This window comes from Podarcis filfolensis (genome assembly GCF_964270895.1).
Source record: "Podarcis filfolensis genome assembly, chromosome: 1".
NCBI lineage: Eukaryota > Metazoa > Chordata > Lepidosauria > Squamata > Lacertidae > Podarcis > Podarcis filfolensis.
Window position 1 is genome coordinate 18,048,510 of NC_139604.1, and position 13,308 is coordinate 18,061,817.

General features: G+C 41.3%; 1 protein-coding gene across 8 annotated transcripts in view; it reads right to left on the minus strand.

Moving 5' to 3' along the window:
* Nucleotides 1-1,005: 1,005 nt before the first annotated feature.
* The window catches only part of GULP1 (GULP PTB domain containing engulfment adaptor 1), a 189,514-nt gene continuing 177,211 nt past the window's right edge, over nt 1,006-13,308 (minus strand). For 5 of the 8 annotated variants that reach the window (XM_083571553.1, XM_083571548.1, XM_083571551.1 and 2 more), the window contains 3 exons: nt 12,807-12,945; nt 7,438-7,532; nt 1,006-3,743 (listed from right to left, as the gene is read on the minus strand). In XM_083571553.1, the coding sequence (XP_083427679.1) occupies nt 3,672-3,743; nt 7,438-7,532; nt 12,807-12,945 (306 nt within the window). In that variant the 3' untranslated portion in view covers nt 1,006-3,671. Of the gene's footprint in view, nt 3,744-5,769; nt 5,781-7,437; nt 7,533-12,806; nt 12,946-13,308 lie in introns of all 8 variants that reach the window. The other 3 variants (XM_083571555.1, XM_083571552.1, XM_083571550.1) reach the window with 2 other exon arrangements.

The window sequence follows — 13,308 nt, forward strand, 5'->3', positions numbered from 1 at the left end:
GGATGCCCCAATTTGCTGTACGTCATAGGGCATCCCCCACCACTGGCTTCACCCTTAGAAACACGGGTGGGAGTGACATACACAGTTCCCTTCCACAATGCCTATGGCCAAACCTTACCTCTGTAACCAATAAATTTGCGGCCTTATTTGCTCCCCAAACCAAAATGCTATGTGTCGTCTAGTTATTTGCACCTTAGGGAATGGGGTGGCCTCGCCAAGCAAGTGAGCATCATGGCTGAACTCTTTTCTCCCAGATCCTGGTCTGACACTCTTAACCGCGACACCGAACTGATTGATTTCAGTAGGTGGTAGGTTCATATGGGAATTGCAAACTGGAAAATGGCGGATTCTTGTGGAGTTGCAATAGAAGCAGTTATGCTTTTGCTGTACAGTCTTCTACTGTAATATTAGTGATGAATGGCTAGTACACTCATATACATATGGTAAGTATTAATACAACCATATATACTAATTCTCTCGAGTGTTCTCCCTTATATAAGCAAAATGCCACCACAAATGAGGTGTCGGCATGTTTTGGGGGGAAACCCAAGGTTTGCAGGGGTACAAAAAACAAGCAAACTTTTTTGGAAGACATAAGGAGACCAAAACAACCAAAAGTAGCAAATGAGCAGCTCAATGAAGACAGAGCAGTACCATTAGGCACAGAATTCTTACACTCTTGCAGAAGCTTGGCCCCGCTATTGCACCTGCCTGGGGCCTCTGCAGGGGTGTGCCTGTGCCCCTGGCACAATTTGTGGGTGCCCAGCCCCTTCATTGGCAATTTTGCGTGTGCTTGGGCACCCAGGGCCTATGCACCCTTGGGGGTGGGGGAGGTGAACAGGAGTACCTTGAACTGCAATGTTTTGTTGCAGGCCCCATTTTTGTTATTGTTGAGTTTTGTGGTTTTTACTGTTTGGTAGGTGCTTCTTTGTTTTTATTTTATATTTACCATTTTCTTTGCACTGCGGATCAGTATTAAATAAACGTTCTGTTCCATGAGACAAAATTATTTAAAACATTTATTTGGAGCAAAATTAAACAGACAGTTTGAGATTACATAGAAATACAAATTTCAACCAGAACACTAGAACCCTCTCGTTAAAAATGTACTTTCTCGCTGAATTAATTTAGGTGTCCTTGTACTGACGAGATCGGTTAGATCATATTTAGCATTTCGTAGAATCAACCCACGTAAAAATCAGTAAAACAAAGGTTTCTTAAAATGTGCAAATATTTTCTGAGTGTTTCGTTACCATCCGTAGTAAACGGCCCCTAAATATATGCTTATTACGTAAAGCTTTCTTTTTTAAAAGTACGATAAAAATACAAATTCTATTTGTTTTAAAAAGCCATTGATATGGCTACTAAACAACCTCGTTGTACAAATTGCAAAATACTATAGGACAAACAAAATTATAGATTTCTTTCTAGGAAACATAGTCTACTCTACTCATTAGTGATTCCATATATATATATATGTATATAACTATATCGACAGACACATAGGCCATGATCCAAAGGACTGTTTGTGGTGTTTTGCATAAGCACTCCAAGTGTTTGTCCCACACCTTCCCACTGCAGCCACCATCCTTGCGTCCTCGCCAAGCAGTTTCTGAAAGTCAAGCAACCCTCTGGAATGGTGTTCAGTGTGATGTGAGAGCCTGCATTCTTCCCCGTACATGTGCAGAAGCACTTTAGGTACGCAGGCAGTTCTCTTTGGATCCTGTCCATAGATATAGGTATACATTCAGACCGATCAACGAAAAGAAGGAAGACTTAACACAATGCAAAAATAGGAAAGGCTCGCTGGAGCCACAGTGCCTAAGCAGATGCCTAACTTTAAGCAAGTGAAGAATCCCAGACTGTCCAGGCATCTGCTTAAGCGTCTTCCGAGGCTGGAACAAAGCTTTTAAAAAAAGGTAATAATATTGCATAAATGCATTCTATTTTCTGTGTAAACCTCACAATATAAGGTCAAAAGCTATTATTTTTTTCAACCCAAGTACCAGAAAACTAGTTCTTTTCTCCCCATCTAAAAGATATAAGCAGTAAAATAATCTCTTAAGTGTCTTCTCTTATTTGTCCTTCGCATCCACCCTCCCCACCCCCCAAAAGTCTTTTCAGTGAAAGGATCCTTACAGGAGAGGAAACTCCTCCCCCCCCCAATTATTGTATATACATATATATGTATATATATATAAATGTGTATACATACACACACACTTTAAAAAATGAGAAAAGTGATGGCAAATATGGAAACAGGAAGGAACAATTCCACTGGTGAATGCAAGAAATGCACAAACAAAATGTTCATTTATTGCTAGTTTGAAGGCTAGTGGAAGAAAAATACACTGATGCTCAGGAATGGGCTTCTGCGCAGAATTACAAATGACAACAGGATAACCTGTCCCCACCATTCTTCTCTGGGTTATTTGTTATCAAATTATGCACCCATAAATGACATGTACATTGCACAGTAAGGTTATTTGCCAAATGTATGATCCAAGCAGCTTTCATAGGGTTCCCACATGACCCAGCAGCAGAACTCCTTTGTGTGCTTCCAGATGATTCTCCAGGCTTCCAAGATCCTGAAGGATGTACTCTCAAACCCTCTGGAATTAGCAGAGGGCCTGACCTCAAAACATCAAGGGTGTCTTCTTTTAGCTAAAGCCTGTGTGCATAAGGCAATCTGAGCTAGATTTTTCTGTTACACGTAGCAACTTTAACATGTGCTCCAAGCAGTGACTTTTAGTCTGCCTCCACTTGGAAATCAACAGGATTTCCAAAACATCTGTGTTGAGGAGTCGGCAATCAGACCCCCACCTCCTAAATATGCTTCTGAGAGCAGAAGAGCGCTTGTGTGCACATGTAGATGTGAAAACAGACAATCACTCGCCACTGAAAAACATAGCTTTTTGTGAAGCAGATTCCAAACGACAAACACCACCAGGAATGTAAAAATAAGCTTATGCGCCTAATCAAAATTCTTAAAGCTAGGACAGGAATCTGTGGTTCCCCGGGTGTTGCTGGTTTTCAGCTCCAATCTTCCCAACGTGCTAGTTAGATAGGGTTGATGAGAGTCATGTTAGTTGGGGCTGATGGGAGTTGGAGCCTGACAACATCTGAAGCACCCCAAATCGGTGATGATGGAATGCTTCCATCACTCCCTTCATGTTAAAGTACAGCCATTAATGTGGGAAAGTCTATGTGAAGAACCACAGAGCGCACTGCAGCTTGAATCATGGCCAGAAACAAGGATTTATGGACTGCGTGAACTGTGGTATGCAGTATCTGGGCGATTTCCAACAAAAATGTATGAGCAGGGCCCTACAGATTGGGAATGAAGAAACCAACTGAGGGGATTCTATAGCGTTGCATGAATAGTTCGAAGAACTTCACAGCACATGGTGAATTGCCATTGGGTGGCGGAAGATGACTAAGAAAGACAGCAGTGTGATTTCATTTTGGTTTCATATACACGTGTGACTTTTTACATTTGTACAGGGATAACACTGGAACCTATCTGGAGTTTCACAGAAGCAAACCTCACAAAAGTGAACAAGTTGAAAAAACATTTTTGGCACATTGACAGTATTTGTAATACGTTTTAAAACTCCCCCCCTCCTAAAAAAAAGAAATGGCAATATCTTTTCACGGTTCTTTTCCTGGCATCAGCACCTGCTGTCTAGAGGGTCAAGGCAAAATACTGTGCCTTCCAGAGTCAGTCCCATTTTGAACCCCTCCTGAAACAGAGGAAGAAAAACACAAACAAAGAAACAGGAAAGAGTGAGAAAATGCGGTATTTTACAAACGCCTATTGAGAAGTGCTCATTCTTATAACTGTGGAATTCACCTTAAAAAAAAGAAAAGAGAGAACGTCTGGCCATGCAGGAATAAGATCTTTTGAGTTCTGTAATACATTCTCATCTGGATTGTTTCATAGAGAATGAAACTAATATCTGTATGTGTGTGTGTGTGTGTGTGTGTGTGTGTGTGTGTTTGCGTGACTGCTTTTAAAAAATTTAATGTGCTTTAATTACACACACACACACACACACACACACACACAATCATATGCTTTTGATGTTACTGCTATTGAGCCTTAAGCTGCCTGTTTCCACTGTCCCGTTAATAATAGATGAACAGTATGAATGACATTTAAAATATATCTCACTATCTATATGTGAAAAGCACCCTCAGTTTGAGATCAGGGTCCCCATCAAATATCTGCCTAATGTGAAATTTAAAAAGTGAATTTGAACGTTTGCATTTTGTCAGTTTTGGAGGTGGTGGTGGCAGTGGAACATGTATGTAGCCTGCAAAAGTTGTGTGTGTGTGTGATGTGTCAAGGTTGAACCCTGATTGAAAATATACAGTGGGATGTGTCCCATTCCACTCTATTGGGCTTGCAAATGTAGAAAAAGTATGCTGTTCCATTCTGAGCTGGAATGGATCTAGTTGGATAAGGAACTGAGAATATGATGGATCTGTTTTAGACTATGGCAGCATAGACTGCCTTACGTACAAATTGGCAAGAGGCAACCTTCAAGATAAGAAGTGATTCTTGGCAAGATAAGGGTGCTTTCATAAGGGTTATTCCTGTGGGCTTACAGGGTTTCAGTTTGACCTATAAATCAAATATGCTACAAACATGGCTGATTTGAAAGGTAGCCCTCCCCTCTGGATTACAGTACTGGCTAGAGCTGAAGAATAAATAAGTATTCTTTTACTGAAAAAACAAAACAACAACAGAAGACACGTGCATTGATTCAATTCCTTAGAGACCTACATGTAAAAAGCCTTATGTTTGAATGACAGAATTGGGAATGTGAGTGTAAAGAATCAGTCCAATGCACATGCCTTCTATTTTCTGGGAAAGAATGCCTGGGGAAGGTAATATATACTTGCTGGCAAAGGGTCATAGTTTTAGCAAGTCAAAATACAAAGCAGATTCCTGGCTCATATCAGTGGCGGTGTGGCTCTTTAGCAATGCACACCTCTTTTTATCTATGGTGCATTTATCCTAATGTATGAAACTGTTCTTCCATCTCAGTGAATGGGGAGTGGGAAGAACATTGTGAATTAGGTCCCTATATGATAGAACATCTGCAGGAGTGTCTTTTTTAATACATATCATATGCATGGTTGAGAAGAAGAGAGTAGAAGAAGAGTTTGGATTTGATATCCTGCCTTTCACTCCCCTTCAGGAGTCTCAAAGCGGCTAACATTCTCCTTTCCCTTCCTCCCCCACAACAAACACTCTGTGAGTGGGGCTGAGAGACTTCATAGAAGTGTGACTAGCCCAAGGTCACCCAGCAGCTGCATGTGGAGGAGCGGAGACGTGAACCCAGTTCCCCAGATTACGAGACTATCGCTCTTAACCACTACACCACACTGGTTGAGGGCACTTGAAGCGCACATATACCCAGAGCACAGCATCCCTGCAAAAGCTTGTATTTTACAGAAATGGTAGCCATCTTGCCTGCTCTGTCTGAAGTAATAACATTTCCCTTGAGTTTTAAAGTTCAGATTGAATAAAAGAACTCATTCTTACATAATGTGTATGTACAGCATAGTGAGCTATTACAGACAAAAAGTCAATACCTCTCTGAAAGGAGCCTGCAAGAATTTCTCAAATTTTACCACATGAAAAATGAAAAAGAATGGAAATCTAGCAATCTGAAGTGCTGAAGTTTAGATCTCAGACATCAACGTTATTATACTTTATAGGACGTGAATCGAAACTCATTAAAAAAAATATATACCAACCATCGCTGACGCTGCACACCCACGAAAGCACAAAGAGACAGAAGAAATATTAGAGCTTCTGGCAGATTGGTTAACATCGGTAATAACATTTCTAATTCTATACACAATTACGTGGAACAAGTCTCATTGAACTCAAGAGAACTTACATCCAAGTAGATATGCATAGGATTTTGCTCCTAGTTACAGATCTCACAAACAACTAAACCGAATAATATAAAATAATTGCAACTAAATTTATCTTTTCATTATTTCTTACAAAATATTCAGAAGTAAATATAAAGTTGATTGCAACCAAGTTCATTTTCTGAAGTAAATCTATTATAATTTCCCCACTGTTGAGATTGGAAAGGTATTTATGGTATTTCATCACACATAGATATAAATATTTTGTGCATGCACTTGGTAGCTTTTGGTCTCACATGGTATACTGTCAAAAACCATGGGTATTGGGGTGAAAAAAGTGGAATAATGTTACAGAGGAGCTAAAAGGCAAGGTCTTTCTTGCCACTAGCCCTGCACCCAACTGGCCTGTACTGCCCTGTGTGTCAATGGACCAGGAAGAGTAGTGAGGGGATGGTGGAGGCCTAACCACTACATGGAGGTGAGCAAAGGCCAGTCAATGGGCAAGGATACCCAGCAGTGATGAAGAGAGATAGGCAAGGGCTCTTGTGGGTTTGAAATGAAGTGTGAGTAGCTGATTAACCATACACAGATAGGATGGGGTGACTAGAGAAGGGATCATGATGGAGAAATGTGTGGAGAAACCCAGCGGGCTACCATTTGTCATGTATTTGAGTGGGTGGGGTTAGGTTTAAAGAAGTCCTGTTGGGCCTAAAGAACGTAGAAAGGCAGGCAACATGGACAATGAAGTGCTGACATATGAAAGGAGGGGGAAGGGAAGAGAAGGAGGCATTTTTTAAGGTCTCCAAACGGCAAGAATCAGACCTGGTTAGGAGCCTAAGCAATATTATAGTTAGGTGAAGTGTGTTGTACCTTGAAAGAGAAAAATGTGTTTTACAGATAGATATTAAGGCTTGCTTGTACTGAGTGCATTCTTCCTCGGTGGTACTGTAGTGTAGTGATGGCCAAACTTGGCCCTCCAGCTGTTTTGGGACTACAATTCCCATCATCCCTGACCACTGGTCCTGTTAGCTAGGGATGATGGGAGTTGTAGTCCCAAAACAGCAGGAGGGCCAAGTTTGGCCATCACTGTTGTAGTGGTTACATTCAGATCTTCAAAACTGCACCCTCCATGTAGCCCACAAGGGATAAATAGTTCTTCTCTAGAGGAAGCATGAACAGTAATATTGACCCCATTTCCTCTGCAGAAGTGCTACAAAAGCTTATAGAATAAGCACTAAATCCTCTAAGGATTCTGAACACTGATTCACTTATTGCCAGTGTTGTTCTCCTTAGATGTTGTTGGGACTACCAGCAGCATGGACAGTGGTGATGGATGACGGAAACGGCACATGTGGAGAACCCCAGAAAAAGTACCTCTGCTTGAGATGGATAAACACTCTATTATTAACAACTGAATGAATCCTATTTCCCTTTCCCCCCCTTGCAACACAGGCCATGATCATGCCGCCTACAGCACAAACAATGTCCCCTGATATTTACATGGCAATAGAAACAACATTTTTGCAATGGCAAATGTTTTGTCACCTGCATCTCGTCTAGTTTGGATTGAATGTCTGGAGGGAAATCTCCTGCTCCGCAGCTAAAAGGGTCAAAAGGTTCTGCTCCAAAAAGGTCTCTCTCTAGAAAGAAGAAGAAGAATAAAAAAAAGGAATCAGCAACACATAAGAGGTGGAGTGTATGGAAACTCAGACAGCTGGTGAAACTCTGGACTTGAGAATGCAAAGCAGCAAAATTTGCAACCAATGTTCTGCTGTATTCTAGAAGGTCTGTACTAGATGGTTCGGTTAAGCCACCACTCTTGATCATTGCGTCTTGCCCCTATGGAGTAGGAGTCATGAACTGGCAACCATTAATTTTCACTTCATTTCCCCTAAATTATTTTTCGAGAGGGCATCTCTACGAATTCCAGGCTAAATCTGTATGAAGCATAGTCATCTTCTTCTTTTTTAAAAAGGATACAGCCCCTGCAGATCATTCAGAAACTGAAGTGTGTGTGTGTGTGTGTGTTTTCTCTAAGCAGGACACATATGCAGAGTAAGTTGTTCCAGCAAACAAGCCTCAGATCACCAGCTCATTAGTTTTGGTTACGACTGTGCAGTGTTTCTTATCAAAAGATGAAGCTCTAGGGCGGAAATAATCCTTGGGCTTGCATTATATTTCTCTTACACAGAACTGAGCTAAATCAGAACAGCTGCTCAAAGGCATTCAGAACGGGCAGCTTCCAAAAGCCCCTCCAGGCATGATAGAGCATACCAGTGATGGGGAACATGTGGTCCTCCAGAAGTTGTTAGACTTCAGCTTCCAGCAGCCCAAGTCCGTATAGTTGATGGCCAGCCCCTCTTAATCTTTGTGAACTGGCAGGATTCACAGTGCAAGTTGAGTTATGCTATGGGCATGGATTGTGGACACTGGAAGTGCTGAAACAGTGCATGTAATCCCAGCAATTAGGGACGATTTGCATGCTCAGAGAAAAGAAGGTAGCACATTGTTCCTGGGACTGAACCACATCAGAACATATTCAGGTGGTGGAAATCACCTGACTGATGCCCAGTGCATCCAAAAACTCCTGAACCCCCAAAATTAGAACGCTAGAAAGCTCAAAGCAACTTCTTGCTTAATTGCTTCCTTCTTCTATTCTCATGATGCTTTAAATCTTTTATTTCCCAAATGTTACAGTTCAGATTATGTTCTGCTTTAACTAGCTAGAGATTGACAAGAGAATTACAAAAAAACACATTTTTTTCTGATTAATGCATCTCTCATTTTTAATATTAAAAATGAGTATTTGTCCCTTATTTGCAGATTTCCCGTTGCTCTCCTGTATTAATTTGTGGTGCACATCTATCCCTGTCATGCCTTTCACAGTGTAATAATTTCTATTCTAAAACAGGAGTGGATTTGTGGTATTTCAAACACTCCCAGAATGTATGACCATATCAAGTTGTTTTATGGATGAATTTCTCAACCACAATAATAACATAACAGAAGGAAGATTTATAAGGCAGTGCTTTATGTGTGGTTATGGAGTTTTCGGGAGAAAGGTCTTAAATCTGGCATTTCTGTTTCACACTTTAAAAGATCTAGAAGTGATTGTTGCAGCTTCTAAAATTACTACTATTGGTCCATGACATATAAAATCACCTCGTGAAAATGCATTATAATGATAATATACTGGACTGCTAAATTCAGTAAAATACAGAGAGACTGATTTACCTATTACAAGATGCAAGATCTTCCAATAAATAATGACTGCATTTTCCTTTTACAACACACAATGTGCCTATCTCAACAATCCTTACAACAGCCCTGTAACGTAGGCTGGCATTGTAAAGATAAAGGTAAAGGTACCCCTGTCCGTACGGGCCAGTCGTGTCCGACTCTAGGGTTGTGCGCCCATCTCACTTAAGAGGCCGGAGGCCAGCGCTGTCCGGAGACACTTCCAGGTCACGTGGCCAGCGTGACGAAGCTGCTCTGGCAAGCCAGCACCAGCGCAGCACACGGAAACGCCGTTACCTTCCCGCTATAAAGCGGTACCTATTTATCTACTTGCACTTAAGAGTGCTTTCGAACTGCTAGGTGGGCAGGAGCTGGGACCGAAAGACGGGAGCTCACCCCGCCGCGGGGATTCAAACCGCCGACCATGCGATCGGCAAGTCCTAGGCACTGAGGTTTTACCCACAGCGCCATCCACGTCCCAGGCTGGCATTACTTATCTTCATATTGCAGTTAACTGGGAAGAGCTCTAAGAGACGATGGTTGATACACCACCTTGTGAGTGGGTTCAAGAGACGAGATTTCAGCCAACAAATCTGAGCAGAGGACTTTGCATTGCAAACTCTTTAAGCCAGCCGTTTCATTAGTGCTTTCATAAGATCCTGAAAGTATTATTGCCTCTTTCAGACCATTATTTTATGGTGGAGAATGCAGTACCTTCCCAGACTTTGAACTTGATTTTGAAATGTGATTAGCAATATTAGTTTCTAAATAGGTTCTTCTTTTGGTAATCTGTTATGAAAAATAAACGGATAAAAGAGAAGCACGCATGTGGACAGTGGAAGTAGTTGGGTTCAAATGTTTCTTTGAAGAAAATTTGACCTGCAGACCTCCTGAAAAGGCCACTGCCCCATGAGTCTTATAGCACAAAGTAAAAAAATTGCCCTGTTGTTATTGGTGGTAATCAAACTATTTTCTAAGAAGGGAGTATAAGATGTTGTTCATCTATTATCAGATTTTAGTTGCTTTTTTCCTATTGGGACACTTTGATCTCAGAAATATCCTCTTTGACTTCAATACACATCAAAATATGTCTCTTGGCATTGACAACGCGAAAGCCTAAAATAATTGCGGATTTCCCCCCTCGTTTTCAGCCATTGCAACTCCCCTGCTTGTTTCCCCCAGTAATTCCAAAAGGGCCGGAGATTTCCACTATTTTCCAGAAACATAAACTATACCTTTCCTTTGAGGTAATCAACCTCTGCTTTCAAGCCAGGCATCTATGTTTCTTGGGGTTAAATAGTGCACAAGCAGCCTGGAGTACTTCACATTCTGCTCATAATACAATTCACTGATTACTATCTGGGGAGATGAGCATATCAAGTCAGGTACAGAGCCCTGAACAACTTAGGTCCAACATTCCTTAAGGACTGCCTGAGCCCTTCTATCTATCCCAGCCCAATCAGTGAGATAATTTGGAAGAGTGCTGTTTACCGCTGTGATACAGAGGCCTGTTGGGCAGATATTTTTGTTGGTCTCACATTGTGGAATACTCTTCCAGCAAATTTGGCAGCCACCATCCGTTTTTAGGCGTCTCTTAAAAGACTTCATATATGCTGGCAGCCCTATGCTGTTGTTTGAAATTTTCTGGAGTGGCCAGTCATTTTAATGAATATCCCATCTTGCTTTTAATGGTTTTTATATTGCTGTATACACCCCTGATATTTTATGGGAGGGTAGTATATAAATACATTTGGAAAGGCACAATAGGCCAATCTTCCAAGATTTCAATGGGCAATTTGTTTCCAAAAAGAATGTAAACGGTAAAGCCTTTTATTTTTATAAAAAAATGACAGTCTTTGTTGACTTGGCTGTTTTGTGTTAAAAGCACAACGGATAGCATGACAAGAGCTGAACCAGAATTACTCACAAAATTACTAAACTATCATTTTCAACTTACAGTTAAACTAAGCTATGGTTTATATATGAATGCACAGCATGCTGCAGAAATTGTGGGTCCTTTTCTCCTCCCTCACTCCTGCTGCACTGCCAAGAAACAAGCCATAACACAGGCTTGTCCCTTGTTAGTCTTCCAAACAAACGAAGAGGAGTAAGCCAAGAACAAATATTGTTTACCACTCATTATTTGTTTTCAGAGGACCACAGCTTGGCTTCTGGTAGAGTGGCGGCAGCAGCAGGAGAGGAACTAAATGCCTGTGATTTCAGTAGTATGCGCTAGCGTGCTGTGCACTGAAATTCAAACCATAGTTTAGTTTCTTTGTAATTTAAGGTGACACGTGGATCTTGCAGTTATCTCTCACACAAACACCTTTGGAAATGCTGCAGCACGGGGTGGAGAGAAGCTACCCTCTTTTGGTGATTCTTTGGCAATCCTTATACAGTCGTACCTTGAAAGTCAAACGGAATCCGTTCCAGAAGTCCTTTCGACTTCCAAAACGTTCGGAAACCAAAGCGTGGCTTCTGATTGGCTGCAGGAAGCTCCTGCAGCCAATCGGAAGCCCTGTCGGACATTTGGGTTCCAAAGAATGTGCTCAAACCGGAACACTCACTTCCGGGTTTGCGGCGTTTGGAAGCCAAAGCATCCGAGTACCAAGACATTCAGAATCCAAGGTACGGCTGTACTGAAATTTGCGCCCCGGTTTAAACAAGTCTCACTTGCAATGGCCCTCAGTGGTAAGGTGAGTTAGCCAAACCTGACTGCTTTTGATGACATCTGGTGATCAAGGAGAAATGATGGCACAAAATTGGTTTGAAGTAATGTTTTTGTGTGGGTGTGGGTGTTCAATCAAAGCGGAATTTGATCTGGGGGGAGGCGGGGGGAATTTACATTGCCAAAATCATTAGTTGTACCCCCAACAATAAGAAAACTATTGAACATTTGGAACCATCCCACTTATACTTAATGTTAACAAAGTTAATGTTAATTATATTACCGGATAGCCGTAGAAATTATTTGGTAGTTTGGCTTTGTGAGGGAGTAATTACAGAAACTTGGTCATAGTTACCAGGGTTAAAATAATACTGGCAGATCCAGCAATGCTTTACTTCTTCTGAGATGCTTCCCAAAAGAACCACACAGGTGGTTCTGAAGTCGAGTGTAAACTACTTTAATATTTCCATGCGGGATTTGATGGGCACAGGTGTTTCTTCTTCAAAACATAGTGTCCCCTTTGTCTTCCTTCTTTAGCCACTGGAATATGAGATTGCCACCACATTTTCTTTTCAGCATGGGGACACACACAAAAAGGTGCAGTACTAGTTGAATCACGGCTGAAGTGTCACAACGAAAATTGTAGAAGTGTTTTCCTGAAGTTAACACGGGACTAAAACGTATCCTCAGATTGCTTTTGTGCAATATGAAACAATAGATCCAGTCCCCTAGTTAGCACATATATAGTTGAACGCCTGCTTAGTTTTAACAGCTAAAAGGGGACAAGCAAACGTTTACAACAAACATGCTATTTTAATTCCTGCCTTGAGTGGAGTTATTTCTTGAACATACGAAAGGGTCACAGGATGCCCCCCAAACACCCAAACTCTCAAAGAACAGGAACACTGCGAACCCAGCACTATCGTTTTTAAATGCGTGGTTTCCAAGAACCGTATTTGGCTTAGTATGAAGATGAAAACAAATCAGGTCAGTTCATTACAAAACTTACTGATCTCTGCAGATCTACTGGGCACTGGAGGAGGCTGTGTGCCATTGCGAGTAGGTGTTGATGACTGAGGGGATATGGGAGAAAAGGGAACCATATCAAAGATGTCAGTGGAGGGTGATTTAGGTGTCACACTGCCTGCCTACAATAAGGACAATAAACATTAGGGCAAAATTTCACATGACAAAAATCACAATATTGAACTTTTTTTCTTTTCGCATGCAATGCAGAAGATAAAAAGCTACGTTTTCGAACAGAAGAGGGCATGCAAAAAAAAACAAAAGAGCTGATATGAGAAATTGGCATTTGCAGCCTGAGGTTTATGAAACATGCTAAAGCCTTCAGTCACGCACCAACCAGTATTGTAATACTTTCACAGTTTTAGCGTATCTGGTGTATCCAGAATTGAATGACTTTTAGATACAAAAGAGTTGGGGGGAATATGAACGCATTTGAATGGAGAGAGAGATAATGCCCATTTATCGGGACAGTTGGCTATACATCA